This window comes from Equus quagga, chromosome 1, assembly GCF_021613505.1.
Source record: "Equus quagga isolate Etosha38 chromosome 1, UCLA_HA_Equagga_1.0, whole genome shotgun sequence".
In the NCBI taxonomy this organism is placed as follows: domain Eukaryota; kingdom Metazoa; phylum Chordata; class Mammalia; order Perissodactyla; family Equidae; genus Equus; species Equus quagga.
The window spans coordinates 27,463,667-27,483,688 of NC_060267.1; the positions used below are offsets into that span (position 1 = coordinate 27,463,667).

Below are 20,022 nucleotides of genomic sequence, written 5' to 3' on the forward strand. Positions count from 1 at the left end.
TGTCATCCACCCGAAGTACTCAAGGAAGCTGTCCTTGACTCCTCCCTTTTCCTGACCCTTTATCCAATCCTCATCAAGTTGCATCATTCTACCTCTAAAACATTTCTCAAATCTTCACTCCAGCTACTCCGGCACCACCTTAGTCCAAGCCAACCTCTTCTCTCATCTGGACACACACAGGGGCATTTATTCCTTTCTCCCTCGTTCACTCTTGGACCTGTCCTATCCATTCTCCATCCAGCAGACAGAGTAAAGTTCTTAAAACAGGAAAGAAAGAATGTTGTTCATAATGCTTCAAGGCTTTCCCTTGCATTTAGCATAAACACAGAATCATTACCATGGTCTACAAAACCCAACACCAAACATGCTCTGAGCAGCCTTTTCCACCTTCACTTGGCAAAGTTTTGCCCCAATCATACCCTTTTCCAAGCCCCTTGCTATCACACACCAGACACACTCCTTTCCCTCCTTATCACCTTATACAAGCTGCATGCTCTGCTGGAACTCTTACCCTTTGGCTGGCAAACCATTCCTTAGGGCTAAGCTTAAATGTCATTTTCTCAAAGAGATCTGCAGTGACCCCCTCCCCAATATAAATTAGATTCTCCATGGTACTCTCTCATAGTTGATCACTTAGTCCATACCGTGGCATGTTTACCTGCATCTGATTAATGTCTGTCTTCCCCACAAACTACGTGCTCATTAAAGACAAGGATCAGGGTTGTTTGTTATTGTTTTTTCTCACCACTGTATTCTAAGCATTCATTACAGGGACTAGCACATTATACATTTTGCGAACATTGTTGAATCAATCCATCAATTGATAAGAATGAAAAATATGATTTCTGGATAATTTCAAGCTACTTTTGAAATACTGAGTGCAGAAACATTCCTAATATGACCTCAAAATTACATTAATTCTTACTCTGGCATTTGACTAGATATGTTACAAAAGTTGCATTTGAAATAAAATATGTAATACTAGGTTGAGATAATCAGGATTATCACACTAAAAAGAAACATTTGTATAAATTCACAATTTACACAACTTTCAAATGTTGCTCCTTTTTTATTCTGCAAAGTAACCATTTGAGGAGGTGTTAAGACATTTGGCACTTAACAAATGCAGAAAGTAAAGCTCCAAGAACATACATATCCTCACTCAGCTGAATCATGAAAGAGACAGAACGGAAATTTAGGTGTCCTGATTCCAAAGCTTATGCTCAAGTTAATAACTGACAATAAGTTTTAAAGAAGACAAAATGTCAATTTGTATGATTTTGAATGTAAAATAAAATTATTTCGATCAAAACTCCAAAAGACAATGCCTGATATTTTTAAAGTACCTTAAAATGTACATTTAAAAGGCATTGTCTCTTCTGAAATAACTATGAACGTTGCTTTGACTATACCTGTTTCTTCTACTATACTAGCATCATAATATTATTTCAAGGTTTATACACCTTAATGATGCTGATTATCAATGAGGTTATAGGTAAGAATCAGAACATAGGATACATAAGCGAAGTTCAATCAAGATTCTAAACAAGTTTTAAAACAGAGTTATAATTTCTAAGTATGAGACATATGTGTTTACTTATTAAAAGACAATTCCAGATGTTCTGAAAGCTTTAGTAGTAGAAAGAGTAAAACTGCCTCTAGATCGCTAAAGAAGCTTTGGAAGAATTTTCCCATTCTTCCAAGCAAAACAGTAGAATTGAAAGTGGAAGATACTTAAGATGCAGCCTGGCCATACTCAATCTATGCCCTTGGCATCTTGGTTCTATTTTGAAATAGAACTAATAATAATGTGTTCATTGGCATATTTACACAAAATCATGATAATGTCAAGATTTGACAAAGTAGAATAAAGAACATGTATCTTATTGACCTTGAACTTCATTTTCTCTCTCCTCCCTCATTATACAAAATATATATTATCATACACATACAAATTCAGAGATAAGAAGTAAAAAAGATGATTAGATGACATAATTAGAAGAAATCATTGTGCCATTTTAACTAAAAAATAGGACGGTAAGTATTATTTCTGCAATTAAATAATTGTACTGTTTTTTGTAAGGCATTTTTAGTACACATAAAGTGCTTTCATATACATTATATTTTCAAATTTAATGTTATCATAATCTATTATCAGCTGGGAGAATTTTTTAAAATACTCTAGTGACTGGTTCACATTTTTGGCTTTTGGTTTCCCCTGCACACATGGAAAGTGAAACAGAGCAGTTCAGAAATACATTATGTATATAAAGTCATAGTAATTATCTGTAAAAAAAAAAAAAAAAACCTTTAGAGATTAAAGTTACAAACTCAGATAATAAATAATAGCTCTCCATATGAAAACTGTGGCCAATATCAGAGTATTAAGTTTTTGGTATTCTTTGGAAGCTTTTGCTCCTAAAACCACGAACCAAAAGGTGAAAATAAAGAGTCCTAGAGATACAATCCAGGGCAAACTTTTTTTCCCCCAGAAATAACAATTCCCAGGGATCCGCTGGGCCATGTTAAATAGATAATGTTGACTTCAGATTCAGAAAGCCATCACTACTTCCAGTGTGGAGTGTCACAGGCATCACCTCATTTCTGGATGACAGTGAAATCACTGACCGTGAGTCAATGGCTGTATCAGCAAATCACAAATAAAAACAGCAGTTTTCTAAAAATACTGACTATGCACTCTACGCCGTCATTAACCTAGCTGGAGTGGTAGCTGGTCTTTTCTTCAAAGGTGGGCTTCCCAAGCTAATAAAAGATGGGACCCTATATAAATTCTGAATTAATTCAATTAGAAATACGGAAAAACAAGTCTGTTACGCACAAAGGCTCAAGTCAAGTGAACAGAAATGTTCCTTCAGTATTACACATACATCTTTGAAATTTTTACAAGACTGAACTGATTTGTACAATTGATGATTCATTATATTAATGCCCCCCAAATTATACTGACCTTAGGTTTTATTTTAAGAACTTTTATTCTTTAAAAAGACTGCTGAAATAACTGATTATCCTTTTTGGACTATAGAATGTAGTCTCTCTGGATAAGGTACTAAGCATCTAAAATGATATTTTATAGAATATAGAATTATATAACACAGTTTTAATTATTTTTAGCTAAAATTACTCCAGAACTAATCATTGAAGAATAGTTTCAGAAAAATCAATTCAAAAAACTGTTGGAAATACTTTTTAAACCAAGGAAATATTTACTCACCCTGCAACAGTTTAATTCCTCTGCTGTAAGTATGATTGTACCACATTTCTTCCCTGGAATTCCTCTAAAACAACAAAAATATATTTATATACATTATATTTTATATTAACATTATATCTAATATTATATATTTATAATATAATATTATATATATTATAATAAACTATTATATATTTTATTTTTATATAACCAAATAAAGAGCATATTACTAATAAGTGGGCTCTTTCCTAATAAAATACATTCCCAGTTTTAACTTTGAGATAATCCTATAGGTCCACATTTCTTAATGAAGCTAAACTTTGATCACTTTCAATATGTCAGTCTTCTGTCCAAGAGTCTTCAATAACATCATATTGTCTGCCACATGCAATGTAATATAATATAACAATCTGAAATATAATAAAACTTTCTCCCGTGGTTTCTAAGCTTTCTATTATATGACTAAAACCTATTCCTAACTTGGTTTTCAATGTCTTTCCCCTTTCATCAACATGGTTGATTATTTGTGCTTCTTTCTTCTTTGTGCCCACTCCCACACCCTGACATACCTTAACACCAACAGTGTTAACTGTTCCCTATTCCACCTCAAACTTTCCATACCCCGAGATGAAGTTCCAATTGTTCCAAGAAACCTTACCCCAGTCAACCCCACACAAAGCTCAGTCTTCTTTGCATTCCTACTGCACTTAACGTCAGTGCCACACGTTTAACATTTAATTATTCCCACGTTGTTACAATCACATATTTTCACCCTTTCTTTTCTCAAGTTGATTATAAGCTCTATAAGAGCAGAATTCATGACATAAACCTCTTGTAAACCAACAGAGTTAAATATAAAAGTCCACTAGGAAAATCAAGCTGCGTACATGGTTCCCTGCTTTACACGAGGGACTGTAGAGAGAAGTCCATGAGAATCTTCCAAAGAGGAAACCTAATGCTTCTTTTGTCCTATTACAAATCATAGTTCAGACTCTTCTGTTTGGCGTCAGAACTACAGGTTGTGGAATTAGAGCCCAGTAAGTGTTTTTGTCCTCAAGAATATAATTCACCTCCGATAACCTATGCCAGTATGCATGCAACAAATATTTAATCCCTTGTTCTCCATGTATAAAGGATTGGAGTCTTAGTATCTTGACTGGGAATAAAGTAAAAGAATGGAAGTTCAAAATATTCTGAGTTGTAAATATACCAATGTAAATTATACTTGCTCTAAAAATGCTCTATCCTTTCTTTCTTCCTGTCCTAAAATTTCTTTTGGAGAGCACCACTCGGTCTTCAGCTAAAAATGTCATCTCAAAGCTTGCGCAGGAAACTGCCTATCACAAAACATTGTTTCCTCTATCTCTTTACTCCCCATTAGGGTAATTGTACAGATCAGGATCTTCCATTTTCTCCAGGTCTTAATGACTAAGAGATCAACTAATTTATCCTTGCACATTTTTTCTTAGAATATTACATACATCATTTTTAGCATCCTTCCAACATCCTTAATCTGTTAATTTTTCTAATCCAGCTGTACCTTTGGTCTTCTTTCTAACTGCAAATCACAAGATTTCCATTTTTAGCATTATGTCAAACTAAACACCCTGAATGAACGTCTACCTGACAATATTTTAAAATGCTGAATAAAATTTGCAAAGAAGTCTTTATAGATGCTCTGATAACCCAGCAAGAAAGTGAGGACCAATCAGAAGCTGAAGACGGAGTGCCAGAAAGACAAGCAGAGGTGAGCTCTGAAGTTTGAGACTGGGCTGGTTTTTATGGATCCTTAAGGCATAAAGACGAGAAACAAAAAACGGGGATACTCACAAGATAGGGAATTCAATAAATGACCAACTTGAAGCATAAAGCGTGGATCACAATGTCTACATTGCCTGACTGTAACATGAATTAGAAATAAACATTCACTTTGGAGGAGGCTACAAAATAAATCCTTGCCTTTGAACTTGGTGATGAATAAAAGAGAAAAAAATGTTTCCTAAAAATTGAGACCTCAACCAGACTTGCTGCCTTAATTTCCACTACATGGGTAGCTACAAAAATCAAGAATTCAGTTGAATTCAAGTGATCATAGGTATGTGGTAAATGCGAAACCTCTCTGGAAGAGCCTGCTTTCAAACTACATAAAATAAAAGTTAAAAAATTTAAACTTTAAATATATATACGAACTCATTTTAAACAAAACACCGAAGGAAAAATGTACCATGTGCTAGAGTCTCCAGAAACAACAGGCTGCAGAATCAAACACAGACTTAGAATATTGGAAATATTATGCACAGTATACAAAATGTAAGTGTGTATAATGTACCTAAAATTTAAGTAGAAGAATGGAAATATGAGAAACTTACAAAGGACTATAAAAATAATCAAGAATATTTGGAGAAAAAAACAAATATAGAACTTCCAGAAATAATAATAGAAAGAGAGACCTCAGTGGATGGATTTAATCTCAGATTAGACATAGGAGAAGAATTAGTGAATTGAAAGACAGATGTAAAGAAATTATTCATAAGGCAGCACAGAGAGTAGGCATGGAAACTATCATAAAGAGGTTTGGAGACACGAAGAACCAAGGCAAAAGTTTTAATATACATCTAATCAGAGGTCCAGGAAGAAGAGAAAGAATGGAGGAGATGCAATATTTGAAGAAAGAATGGCTGGGAAACCTCTAAAACTGATTTAAAAAAATCAATTTCCAGGGGCCAGCCCAGTGGCATAGTGGTTAAGTCTGTACACTCTGCTTCAGTGGCCCGGGTTCACAGGTTTGGATGCCAGGCACAGACCTAGCACTGCTTATCAAGCCACACTGTTGCAGGCATCCCACATATAAAATAGAGGAGGATAGGCACAGATGTTAGCTTAGCAACAAGCTTCCTCAAGCAAAAAGAGGAAGACTGGCAACAGATGTTAGCTCAGGTCCAATCTTCCTCACACACACAAACACAAAATCAATTTCTAGATTCAAAAAGTTCAATAAATCCCAAGCAGCATAAATAAAAATAAATTTACACCAATACAAATGATAAGGACATGGCGAATCACCAGTGATGAAAGGCATGTCTTCAAAGGAGCAGAGAGAAAAGACAGATGGCCTACAAAGATGGGAATACTAAGCTAAGAGGTGACTCCTCAGAAAAACACTGGAAGATGAAAGACAACTGAAAAAATATCTTCGATGGTTTGAAAGAAAATAACTGTCACCCTAGGAATTTATATTGTATATATTTCTTTCAAGAACAAGCATGAACTACAGATATCTTCAAACAAACAACAATTGAGTGAATTTCTATCCAAGCACCCTTGCTTGAGAAATTTCTAAAGGATGGACTTCAAACTGAAGGAGAGTGATCACGGATGGAAAGTCTAAGATGAAAGAAGAAACGATAAAAGAAGTGGTAAATATAGATAAATCTTAATAAATATGACCATAAATCAATAATAGTAATGTTAAAAACTGAAATAACAAATACAAACGATAATGATAGCATTAATCAGGAGGGTGAGAACTTAGTCTTCTGATGTTCTTTGTTCAGGAAGAAAGTAAAAGATGTTTTAAAGTAAATAGAATTTGATAAATTAAGTAAATATGTTAAAAAATTTCTAGGAAAATACAATTTTTTTAAGGACTTTATAATCTAGAGGTTAGTAAAGGAAAATTGTGGAATGATGCTTTAAAAATACAACCAATTCAAAAGAAACTAAAGAAAAAAGGGCAGAGCAGATGAGAAGCACTAAGTAGGTGACAGAAATAAAATCCAAAGGAATAGTTACGGAGGTACACACTGATGAACTAAATCCTCCAGATTAAAAACAAAGATTGTCATTCTGTATAAAATAAAATTCATCCATAAGCTATTTATAATAGACATCAAAATTTAAGGATTTAGAAAATTCAGGAGAAAAGAATGGAAAGATATACTAAGGGAAAAAAACTAAACCAAATGAAACCAGTGTACCACACTAACAGCAAACATACAGATTTTAAATTTAAAACGATTGCTAGAAATAGTTACTGTGTAATGACAAAAGGTTCAATTAATTAGGAAGATATAATCTCAATACTGTATGCATCTAACATTATAGTTCCAAAATATAGAAAGCAAGAACTGACCGTACTACAAAAGGACAAATATACCATTACATTGAGCAACTTTAACCTGTCAAACACTTGGCCAGTGATCAAGGTTAACATCAGCGGTGATAAGCCATGTTGATATAATGTACCCCTGATATAGTGTAATAAGAATGGCACTTCACCTTTGTGGACTTCCCCTCCAAACCCATAAGTCCAATATAACCATGAGAAAAACAACAGACAATCCTAAATTGAGGAACATTCTACAAAATATCTGATTAGCACTCCTCAAAGATTTTAAGGTCATACAAAACATGGAAAGACTATGAAATTGTCCCAGAACAGATGATACCAGCAGACAGGATGACTAAACGAAATGTGGTATCCTGAATTGAATTTTGAAACAGAAAAAAAGACATTAGTGGAAAAACCAGTGAAATTCAAATAAAGTCTGGAGTTTAGTTAATTTTAGTGTATCAATGTTGGTTTCCTAGCTGTGACAAATGTACCATGCTAACGTAAGACATTACCATTAGGGGAAACTGGATGAGGGATATACAGGAACTTTCTGTACTATCTTTGCAACTATTCTGTAAATCTAAACCTATTCTAAAATACAAATTTTATTAAAAGCAATGCAAAGCAGGAAAAGAAAAATACAACCTGAGGAAGTATTCCAGGTTAAAAGAGACTAAAATCAGGACTTGATAATGCAGGTATGATTCAATGTATGATTCTTTTTTTTTTTCCTTGCAGGGAAAGATTTGCCCTGAGCTAACATTTGTTGCCAATCTTCCTCTTTTTTTTTCTCCTCCAAAAACCCTCAGTGCACAGTTGTATATCCTAGTTGTAAGTCCATATAGTCCTTCTATGTGAGTCACCGCCATAGAGTGGCAACTGACAGATGGGTGGTGTGGTTCCACGACTGGGAAACGAACCTGGGCCATCAAAGCTGTGAGAGCACCAAACTTTAACCACTAGACCATCAGGGCTGTCTCTTAATGTATGATTCTTGATTAAATTTTAGACTGGGGAAAAATAGCTATAAAGGACATTATTAGGACAATTGTTGAAATTTCAATATGGAGTGTGGGTTAGAGAACATCATTGTATGATTATGAAGTTTCCTGATTTTGATCGTCATATTGTGGTTGTGTCAGAGAACACCCTTATTAAGAAATACACATTCAAGTATTTAGAGTCTCCAACTTACTCTCAGATGGTTCAAGAAAAAGAACTAGAATATGAGAGAGGGGGATGAGAGGAAGGGTTGTGGGGTAGAACATGATAAAGCACAAAGGACAAAGTTAACATTTGTTGACAGTAAACATTCTGGGTAAAGGGCAATACAGGAGTTTCTGGTACTACTCTAGTAAATTTTCCATGTAATTGAAATTATATCAAAATAGAAAGTTACCCCCAAAAATCAATTTTGAAAATAGTTTCCCATACTTGTATTCCTCCATTCTATTTTGTAACACATAGAAAGAATAATAGAACTCATCCCCAAAGCAGCTGAAGATATATCTCAAGAGAATTATTAGAGATTAGTAATCCTTTCCAAAATTGAGCACATGAAGAACAAATGGTCTTTTAAGAGACTGGGTGGTTTGTTTTTGTTTGATTTGGTTTGTTTTGCTTTTTGTTTATTGTTGCAGTTGGATTTTTTCCTAACTGCAACAATTTTCTGTATCTCTTACTACCTCTTCCTTACCTCTACCACTGCCTTAGTTCATACCTTTATACCTTTGCTTGGGTTACTGCAGTTTTCTTGTTCCTAACTGGTCTCAGGCTGGTACTCCTTTAATTTATCCTCTCCATTGGTGCCAGATTGATCTGATCATGAATTCTAATCATGAAGCCTTCCATCTTCCAGTGGCTCTATATAGATCCTATAATAATTTCAAATTTATTAATTAGGACATAACATCCTTCATAATGCAGTCACTGTTAAGTCTCTAGTTTCATCCTTCCTGCCACTTTTCAATAGAGCCATGCTTCTAGTTCCCTGAATTCACAACAGATGTTTCATTTCTCCCTGACTTCACCAGGAATACTCACCCTACCAACCACTTAAGGAACTTTTTTCATCTCAGTGATTTCTACTCATTCCTCAAAATTTGCTTTAACTTATGGAATATTTACTAAAATTGACCAGATATTATGTCATAGAATGTTTACTAAAATGTCTTACTTTTACTAGCCAAAAAGAATTGTTAGAGATTAACGACAAAAGGCAATTTTTAAGTCTAAAAGCTCATTATTAAAAGAAGAAATCATGGAAAAGAGAGAATACTTAAAATTTCACAGTAATAAAAATAACACCTATGGGATTCTGCTAGTTTAGTATTGCATATGCAAAAAAATATAAACAAAGTGGTATTAAACAAAAATCCAGCAGTGTGTTAATAAAACATAATATAAGAGCAACACAATAACAGTAGAAAATTTCAATATTCCACTTTCAATAATGGATAGAACAACTGAACAGAAGATCAATAAGGGAAGAGAGGATCTGAACAACACTACAGACAACTGGACCTAAAAAATATATACAGCACACTCTAACAACAGCAGAATATCCTTTCTTCTGAAGTGCACATGGAACATTCTCCAGGAGAGATCACATGTTAGGCCACAAAACGAGTCTTAACAAATTTAAGATGCTTGAAACTATAAAAAATATATTCTCCAATGACAATGGAGTGAAATTAGAAATCAATAATAGAAGGAAAATTGGAAAAAATACACAAATATATAGAAATTAACACACAATTAAACAACTAAGGGATCAAAGAAAAAATCACAAGGAAAATTAGAAAATACCTTGAAACAAACGAAAATGAAAACACAACATAATAAAATATGAGATACTGTGAAACCAGTGCCAACAAGAAAATTTATAGATTAGACCAGAGATAACTGACAGCATAGAAAAAGAATACAAAAAAAATCAGTGAAACTAAGAGTCAGTTTTTTGAAAAGATCAACAAAATTGATCTTAGCTCCACTAGGGAAAAAAAGAGCACTCAAACAAATAAAACTAGAAATGAAAGAGGGGACATTACAACCAATGTCACAGACATAAAAAGGATTATAAGAGAATACTATGAACAATTGTAGGGCAACAAATTGGATAACCTAGAAGAAATAGATAAATTCTTAGAAACAAACAATCTATCAAGCATGAATCATGAAAAAATAGAAAATCTGAGCAGACCAATAACTAATGAGGAGACTGAATCAGTAATCAAACACCTTCCAAGAAAGAAAAGCTCAGGATTATATAGCTTCACTGGCAAATTCTCCCAAACATTTAAACAATTAATGTCAGCTTTCCTAAAACTCTTTGAATAAATTGAAGAGGAAAGAACACTTCCAACTTCATTCTGTGAGGCCAGCATTACCCTGGTACCAAAGCCAGACAAAGACACTACAAGTAAACTACAGACCAACATCCCTGATGAATATTAATGCAAAGATCCTAAATAAAATACTAGCAAACTGAATTCAACAGCACATTAAAAGGATTATATGCCACAACCAAGTGGGACTTATTCCTGGAATGCAAGGATGGCTCAACACTTTAAAATCAATCAATTTAATACACCACATTAACAGAATAAAGGACAAAAATCATCTCAATGCAGAAAAAGCATTTGACACAATTCAACACCCTTACATGATAAAAAAAAAAAAAACACTTAATAAACAAACTAGGAATAGAAGGAAACTACCTCAATATAATAATAGCCATATATGAAAAGCCTACAGATAACCTTATACTCAACAGTGAAACATTGAAAGATTTTCCTCTAAGATCATGAACTCTAAGCTGCCAGCCCTCACCAGTGGTATTCAACACCACACTGAAAATTCTAGCCGGGAGAATTAGGTAAGAAAAAGAAATAAAATGCATCTAAATTGGAAAGGAAGAAGTGAAAATATTTCTGTTTGCAGATGACATAATCTTATATGTAGAAAATCTTAAAGATTCCAGATTTAAAAAAAAACTTTTAAAGCTAATAAACAAATTCAGCAAAGCTGCAAGATACGAAATCAACATAAAAAAATCAGTTGTGTTTCTATACACTAACAATGAACAACTCAAAAAGGAAATAAAACACTTCCAGTTACAATAGCGTCAAAAATAATAAAACACTTAGGAATAAACCTAACCAAGGAGGTAAGAAACTTTTTACACTAAAAAGTATAAAACATTGCTGAAAGACATTAAAGAAGACACAAAGAAATGGAAAGACATCCTGTGTTCATGGATTGCAAGGCTTAATATTATTAAGATGTCCGTACTACCCAAAACAATTTACAGATTCAACACAATCTCTATCAAAATTCCAGTGGCAATTTTTTCAGAAATAAATAGTAAAATTCATCCTAAAATTCATATGGAATCTCAAAGGACCTCAAATAGCCAAAACAATTTTGAAAAATCAGAACAAAGTTGGAGAACTCACACTTTCTGACTTTAAAACATATTACAAAGCTACAGTAATCAAAACAGTGTAGCACTGGCATAAAGACAGACAAATAGACTTTTGAAATACAATAGAGAGCCCAGAAATAAACCCTCTTATATATGGTCATATGATCTTCAACTAGGTTGCCAAGACCACTCAAGGAGGAAAAGCAGTCTCTTCAACAAATGGTATGGAGAAAACTGTATATCCACATGGAAAAGAATGAATTTGGCTCCTTATCTTACATCATACATAAAAATAAACTCAAAATGGATTAAAGTCTGAGAGATAAGACCTGAAAATATAAAACTTCCAGAAGAAAATATAGGGGGGAAACTTCATGACATTGATCTTGACAATGATTTCTTGGATATGACCCCAAAAGCACAGCAAAAATGGACAAATGGGACTATACCAACCCTAAAAACTTGTTTGCATCATAGAACACAATCAACAGGGTGAAAAGGCAATCTAAGGAATGGGAGGATATATTTGCAAATCGTATATCTGATAAGGGGTTAACATCTAGAATATCTGATAAGGGGTTTACATATATATATAAAGAATTCCTACAACTCAACGAAAAAAAAAATCACATAGCCCAACAAAAAAAATGAGAAAAGGACTTGAATAGACATTTCTCCAAAGATGATATACAAACGGTCAAGTAGATGAAAAGATGCTCAATATCACCAATTATAAGAGAAATGCAAATCAAAACCACAATGAGACATCACCTCAAATCTATTAGGATGGCTACTATCAAAAAAACAGAAAATAACAAGAGTTGGTGAGGATGTGCAGAAATTGGAACCTTTGTGCACTGTTGGTGGAATTGTAAAATGGTGCAACTGCCTTTGAAAGTAGTATGGAGGTTCCTCAAAATACCAAAAGTAGAACTACTATACGATCCAGCAATCCCACTTACAGTTATATATGCAAAAGAATTGAAAGCAAGGTGTCAAAGAGCTATTTGTACACCCATGTTCATAGCAGCACTATTCTCAATAGTCAAGAGGTGGAAGCAATCCAAATGTCCATCAATGGATGAATGGATAAACAAAATGTGAAGTATACATACAACAGAATAATATTCATTCTTAAAAAGGAAGGAAATCCTGTCATAGGCTACAACATGAATGATCCTTGAGGACATTACGTTAAGTGAAATAAGCCAATCACAAAAATAAAAAGATGAAAAAGTTCTGGAGATGTGTTTGACAACAGCATGAATATTCTTAACACTACTAAACTGTACACTTAAAATGTTGAAGATGGTAAATAAAAAATTAATCAAACAACCAATAACATAACAATTACTAATAGCGATTATTCTGACAATACAAGATTGTGTAATATTTTTAAATCTAGAACTTAAAAACAGGAAGCAAACATATATAATTTTTAAAAAGAAATGTGACTTCAAGATAATGAGGAATTTCTTTAACTAATGATAAAAAATGCAAATGAGCAAGGAAACAATGGAAAATTTGATATTAAAATTGAGAATGCCCATTCATCAAAATACACCAGACTAAAAAGAGAAGAAAAAAGTCATAAACTAGGAGAAGATGTTTTCAAATAGTCAAACAACAAAAGATTAGTATCAAGAATATGTAAGAACTCTTAAAAATCAGCAAGAAAATGGGAAATAGTCTAAAAGGAAAAAATGAGCCAAAATCACAACAGGTATTTTACAGAAGATAAAAAACAAACAGGTAATAAATATGTGGAAAGATATTCAACCACATTGGTAACTAGAGAAATGCTAATTGAAATATATACCACACTGACAAAAACAACAAATTCTAAAAATGTCAAGTTTTGACAAGAAGTAGAAGCAAGTGGAATGTTTTTATACTGTCATGAAAAGCAAATTGGGTAGGACCATTTGGAAGACAATTTGGTCATTTCTAATAACTCTGAAGCTACTTCTATTATTTTCCTGTAACTGCCGTAACAAATTATCACACATTTAGCAGCTTAAAACAACACCCATTCACTATTTCACAGTTATGAAGGTCAGAAGTCCAGCAGGCTCAGCTAGGAACTCTGCTTAGTGTCTGGCCAAAATCAAGGAATCAGCTGTCTGGGAAAAAATCTGCTTCCAGGATCATTCAAGTTGTCAGGAAGTAGAATTGAACTCCTTCTCATTGGCCGCCCAAATCTTTAAGCCAGCAACCAAAGAGCTGAGTCCTTCTTACTCTACAAGTCTCTGTGACTTGCTGTTCTGCTGCATCTTTCCGACATTCGCATTTGCCTTTATGGGCTCACATGATTACAATGGGTTTACCTACATAATCTAGGATAACCTTTCTATCTTAAAGTCATCTGATTAATAATTTTAATTACATCAGCCAAGGTCCTTTTGCCATGCAACATAACATAACACAGGCATGACATCAGAATATGAGGGTCATAGAAGCCAAACCTTGCCTACCCCAGTCCACCGGTTGGCCCTCCATGATCCATGGCCCTCCCATAGCAAAACACATTCACCTCCTCCACAGGTCCCCGAAGGTTTCATCCCATTACAACACTGACTCAGTTCAAAAATCTCATCTAAATCTTATCAGCTCAAATGTTTCAAATCTCATCATCTAAACAAGTGCGGTTAAGGCTCTGGGTATAATTTATCATGGAGCACAATTCCTCCCAACAGGACACCTGTGTCTCTAAAGAAACAAATTATCTACCCCAACATACAATTAAGGGTCAGGCATAGGATAATACTTAAAGCATTCCTGTTCCAAAAGGGGAAAAATATAAGGTAAGATGAATCATCAGTCCAAAGTGATTTTGAAATCCAGCTGAGCAAACTCTACTAGTTTTCTATGGTTTACACTACAACCTCTGGGTTATTCTTCTTTTTTGATAAAAGGTAGCAAGAGATTGCCAGTATAATTTGGGGGGTCCAACAGCCTTCTTTCATTTATACTTTCTCTGTCTTTCAGTCCAAGCTCACAGGGTTTCTGCTGGGATAAAATTCTCAAGAGCTTTGTGGGTCTCTTGTGTATGTCATAGGGACTCCATTAGATAAAAAGCTCCTCCACGGAGCAGTCTTCTATCTATCTTCCATACTTTAAAGTATTTATTATAGTAGCACACCACTTCTGTCTACCAAAATATGCATTAGTTTCCTATTGCTGCCATAACAAATTACCATAAACTCAGTGGCTTAAAACAACACACCCACTCATTATCAGACAGTTCTGTAAGTCAGAATTTCAGCAGGCTCAGCTGGGTGCTCTGCTTAGGGCTGCACAAGGCTCACATCAAATTGTCAACCAGCCTGGGTTCTTATCTAGAGGATCTGGGAGAGCATTAACTTCCAAGCTCATTTAGTTTGATGGCAGAATTCATTTCCTTCTCATGATTTCCATGTGGTCTCCTACATGTTCAAGACAGCAAAGGCAGGTAAGATACTGCTCATGTGTTCAATCTCCTTGACTTCCATCTGCTGCATCTCTCTGACTTCTTGTTCTCCCTTTCTCTTCTGTCTTTAAGGGCTCATGTGATTACACTGAGACTATCTAGATAATTCATGATAATCTACTTATCTTAAGGTCAGCTGATTAGTTCATTGCAATTATATCTGCAAAGTTCCTCTTGCCATGTACAGTAACATAACCATGGGTGTGATAACACACAGCAAAGGTTCTAGGGGCCAAAATTTTCCCTTCTTTACTGCACATATCCTATGACCCCAGAATTTCATTTCTAGGCATATAATAAAAAGATATATAATTATTTTTATTGCAGCGTTACTTATATAGGAAAAAAACACAAGAAACTAAAAAAATGTCCATCAACTTAATATAAGGTAAATCTATCTGTAATTCATGAAATGGATAACTACACAGCAATGAAAAGAATGAACTACAGCTTCACACATCACCCATTACATGGATGGTTCTCACAAACAATTTTGAGCAAAAAACTCAAGTCATAGAAAAATATATAGTATAATTTCAGTTATATAAGTCAAAAAAACAGGAAAAACGAAACCATACTTAAGCTGCTATCAGGCTTAATATTTTTCAGAAAATTAATCTGTATATGCTGAGCTAAAAGCAGTAAGTCATATCACCAAAGGGGTATGTGTTCAGTAACATAAAGTTTCCTGCCTTAAAACATCTCCTTTATCAGCCTTTCTCAAGGTTTAAAACTTTCAGGGTCTCAGATTCATCCTTAGACTTAGACTGTTTACTTGGTAAACTCTTTTTCATTTTTCAAAGCCCAACTCAGATGCTGCTTCTCTGACTCCCGTAACTATGGTGAATTCCTCCTCTCCCTCTCTACCTTGTAGATACTCCTATGGGGCTACAATGAGACCTAGTGCATAGAGATTGTGTTGGGGAGTTTAAATCGCAAGTACATCAATTAATGACTCTGACCTTGAATGAGTTGTTTAACTTTCTTGAAACTCAGTTTCTTCCTCTGAGAAGTCAAGATAATAATGCAGTTTTAAATATCACATGTGTATAAACATAGCACAGAACAAGTACTCAATAAATTACACTTGTTATTATGTGTTTACATGGATCATTCATAAGAGCAGTGAGTTCCAGGATGGAGGAATTATGCATTGCCATCTCTGCATGATTATACCTAAAGACATCTGGCACTTATTAGATGTTCTCTAAGCATTTGTTGAATTGAATTGCATTTGATTTATGAGAGTGATTTCAGAAGCCCCCAACTAAATAATATAACTCAATATGGATCAACAAGAAGAGTAACAAATTAAACCAGTAGCATACTTTCAATACAACCTTAGCACTGATTTGTTTATTATAGTACTAGCTCTCTGATGAACGGGCCAAAGATAACAGGATGCAGTGCATTCATTGATTGAGGGCAGGGAGAGAGGGGAAGGTGACAAAGAAATGAAAGTGTAGTCCATGATACAGAAGGTCAGGCAGCTAAAGGGGCAGAATGAGAATTCTAAGTGTTTTACCTGTAAAGGTAATAGAATTAAGGGATAATCTTCAATAAAAAATTTACCAACTTGACATATGGTTTGGACCAGTCTTGACTGCTATTTGGGTAAGAAATAGTGGTACTTGGGTAACAAATACCCAAATTATAAGGGGGAGTGGAGCGGACATAGGCTCTAGTAAGAGCTAATTCCTAACTGGGTAGAAGGTAAATAAACACCTTTTCCACCATAAACCAGTCTATTTCAACTGGGGTAAGAACAACTCAAAGTAAACTGTTTGGATTAACTCTTTTTTAAAAATTAAATTTAAAAAAAGTTAATGTAGGAGCTGCCCTGGTGGCACAGTGGTTAAGTTCACACATTCTGCTTCGGTGGCCCAGGGTTCACGGGTTCAGAACCCGGGTGCAGACATACACATCGCTCATCAAGCCGAGCTGTGGCCATGTCCCACATAAAAAATAGAGGAAGACTGGCACAGATGTTAACTCAGGGACAATCTTCCTTAAGCAAAAAGAGGAAGATGGGCAGTGGATGTTAGCTTAGGGACAATCTTCCTCACCAAAACCAAAAAAACAACAAAAAAAGTTATCCAGTGGCACAATGAAGTATTTATGTAATATTGCACTAAAATTTGGTAACACCTAAATAATTAATAGATGAGAGCTCTGTTTATACTTGCCTTGTGAGAGGAAAAGACTTAGATCTTAGTAGGGAAACAGATTATACAAATAATTGACTGAAACTTGCCCTGTAGTGAAATGCAAACTATATGATACAGAAATAAACATGTAAAAATTAATTTGTTATTCATCAACATTAATGATTTTAACATAAGAGGTAAGCCTAACATGAAACTATGATTTTTCTTTGTTAATGTATGAATCCTTCTTTAATCCCAAAATGAATTATTCATATGATCCTATTTCATGAACTTATGATACTAATATATGAAAATGATAGTCAAACTGACTTTTTGACTGTGAAATACTAGTGAAAATAGAAGTTTGTATTTCATATTAATTATAGGTCCAAACAGCAAAACAAATTAGATACATAGATCACTTAGTTTTACAGAATTGCAATACAAACAGAATAAAATACATTTGCTTATTTAAGCAGCAAATATTTGTTGAGTTATCACCTTACGTGCAAGGCATGGCAACTAGTACTCTCTAGGGTTCTGTAATACAATCATTTTAAAAAGATGTATTGAGTGCTTACCCTTTTATAGGCATTTTGCTAGGTAGTAAAGAAACAAATAAAGTTGAAGAAGATTTAGTCCCTAGCCTAAAGGAGCTCAGTGGGAAGAAAAACAAATAAACACACAGTAAAGATGCTGTAACTGGTGCAGATACTGATGCAGTAACAATAAAATGTGATGAATATTATAACTGAAATAAGACGCGTGTGCTAGAACACCAAAAATGGGACATCAATCTTACTCTGGCAGAAATAAAGGAGATTGTACACAGGTGACAGGAACTGAGTCTAACAAGGTGAGTACACACTGGCAAGTGGGACAATGTGCAGAAATGCCTTCCAGACACAGAGATCAATGTGAGAATATGACCCGCTGAAGGAAATGCAAGTCATTCAGAGAATAACGTATGTTCGGGAATATTAGAGTACACAACTGGGTCTCAAGTGTTATTGCAAAGAGTTGAGTTTTCTCCCCTAAAGGTTATGAGAAAGAATTGGAGGATTTCAAACAAGGGAAGGGGCTGGACTTTATATCTGACTCAAGAAAGACCAGTAGGAGCTGGTGCATGCAGACAGGATTGACGCAGATTGAAACTACAGACATCAAGCCCGGTTGGGAGAATTGTATAAATATCTAAGCAAGAAGGGTTGCTGCTCAAGGGTAGTGGAGGTGGAGATGGACAAGGGATTCCGGAAAACTTGGTTACTTATTGGGAAAGGAAGGAGAGAGGGAGAAAGAGCGTAATACGGCTCTCAGCTATCTTGCTTAGAAAACTGTCCAGTGATGTTATCACAGAGAAAGGACAGAACAGGAGGAGTTTTGACAAAATAAATGATAAATTCACTTCTGGGGCATATTCAGTTTGCAATTTCTTTGAGACATCTGTGTTCAGTGGGCTGTTCTACGTATGCATCTAGAGCCAAGGAGAGAAATACATATAAGATGTGAGCATCAATGGCATATAGGTGACAGTTAAAATTAGGGCCATGTAAGAGATCATCCAGAGTAACATACCATGTAGGCTGTAGGTCTTAATCTTTGTTGAGTCACAGATACATTTAGGACTCAATAAAAGCTAGGAGAAAAATGTCACCCAGCATTCTGCACACAATTTCAGGTCATTCTTCAGCCAGTGAAGGAGAGTAGGAAGACTTCCAGAAATCCAGGAGGAAAACTAGGAGAGATGGTGTCATGAAAACAAAGGGAGAAGAATTTCAAGGAAGAGGTGGTCAATAGCACACAAACCACAGAGAGGCCAAATCAGTTGAGAATTGAAAGCACCTGCTAGATATGGCACAGAGGAGGTATCTGGCCCCAAGTAAGCCATTTGAGTGGAATCATGAAGATAGGTTGGAGAGGGAGTGGTAGTTGACAAGCTGTACAAGAAGAGTCTTTGAAGATTATCTGCCATGATGGGAAGAATGGAGAGAGAGCCCTAGCATAAGGTAGAAGCATAGTTGCACGTCTTGGGGACGGCAGGGAGAAAGTTGAAGATATATACAAGACCCCCCGGGATGTCTGTGTAGCACGCAATTTGGGGCTCAGATGGAGGAAACTGTTTACTTGAAGAAGAGAAACATATGCACAACTAAGCCAGGAGAGAAAAAGGTAAAATGAATCTCACCTGTAGTGGACAAAATCTGAACAAAGATTAAGGAGCCGAACCTGATTTTTAACAAGCCATTCTGCTGACTTCTTCTCTTGATTTTGGGCAAGGTACTTAACTTATTTAAGCCTCACATTTGCAAAATCTAACTAATAATCTCTATTTCGCTAGATTGAGGAATGATTAAATGCTATAATATATGTAAAGTTCTTGGTGCAGTCCGATAGAGTGTTAAATAACAAATATAGCAACTAATATTATTTGGCATTATGTTCTCTGAGAATCAAAGGTAAAGTTGTAAAAATAAAAGGCTGGGAGTGATGAGAGGAGATAGATAGAGAGCTTGAAGAAGGTTATTTATAACCTTTTGGAAAAGCTGCTGAGGAGACAGGGAAAATGTGCCCAAGAGGGTCACAGAGCATTGAAGGTAGAACTGGGGACAGAGCCCAGGAGTCAGTGATGTCACCAGACCATTTGGTTCTGTGCTA

At 35.0% G+C, this 20,022-nt stretch overlaps 1 protein-coding gene across 1 annotated transcript in view; it reads right to left on the bottom strand.

Moving 5' to 3' along the window:
- CPNE8 (copine 8) overlaps positions 1-20,022 on the bottom strand; it is a 209,521-nt gene that overhangs the window by 104,966 nt on the left and 84,533 nt on the right. Inside the window, exon 7 of the mRNA XM_046685801.1 lies at positions 3,233-3,296. Coding sequence (XP_046541757.1) covers positions 3,233-3,296 — 64 coding nt within the window. The remainder of the gene's footprint in view (positions 1-3,232; positions 3,297-20,022) is intronic.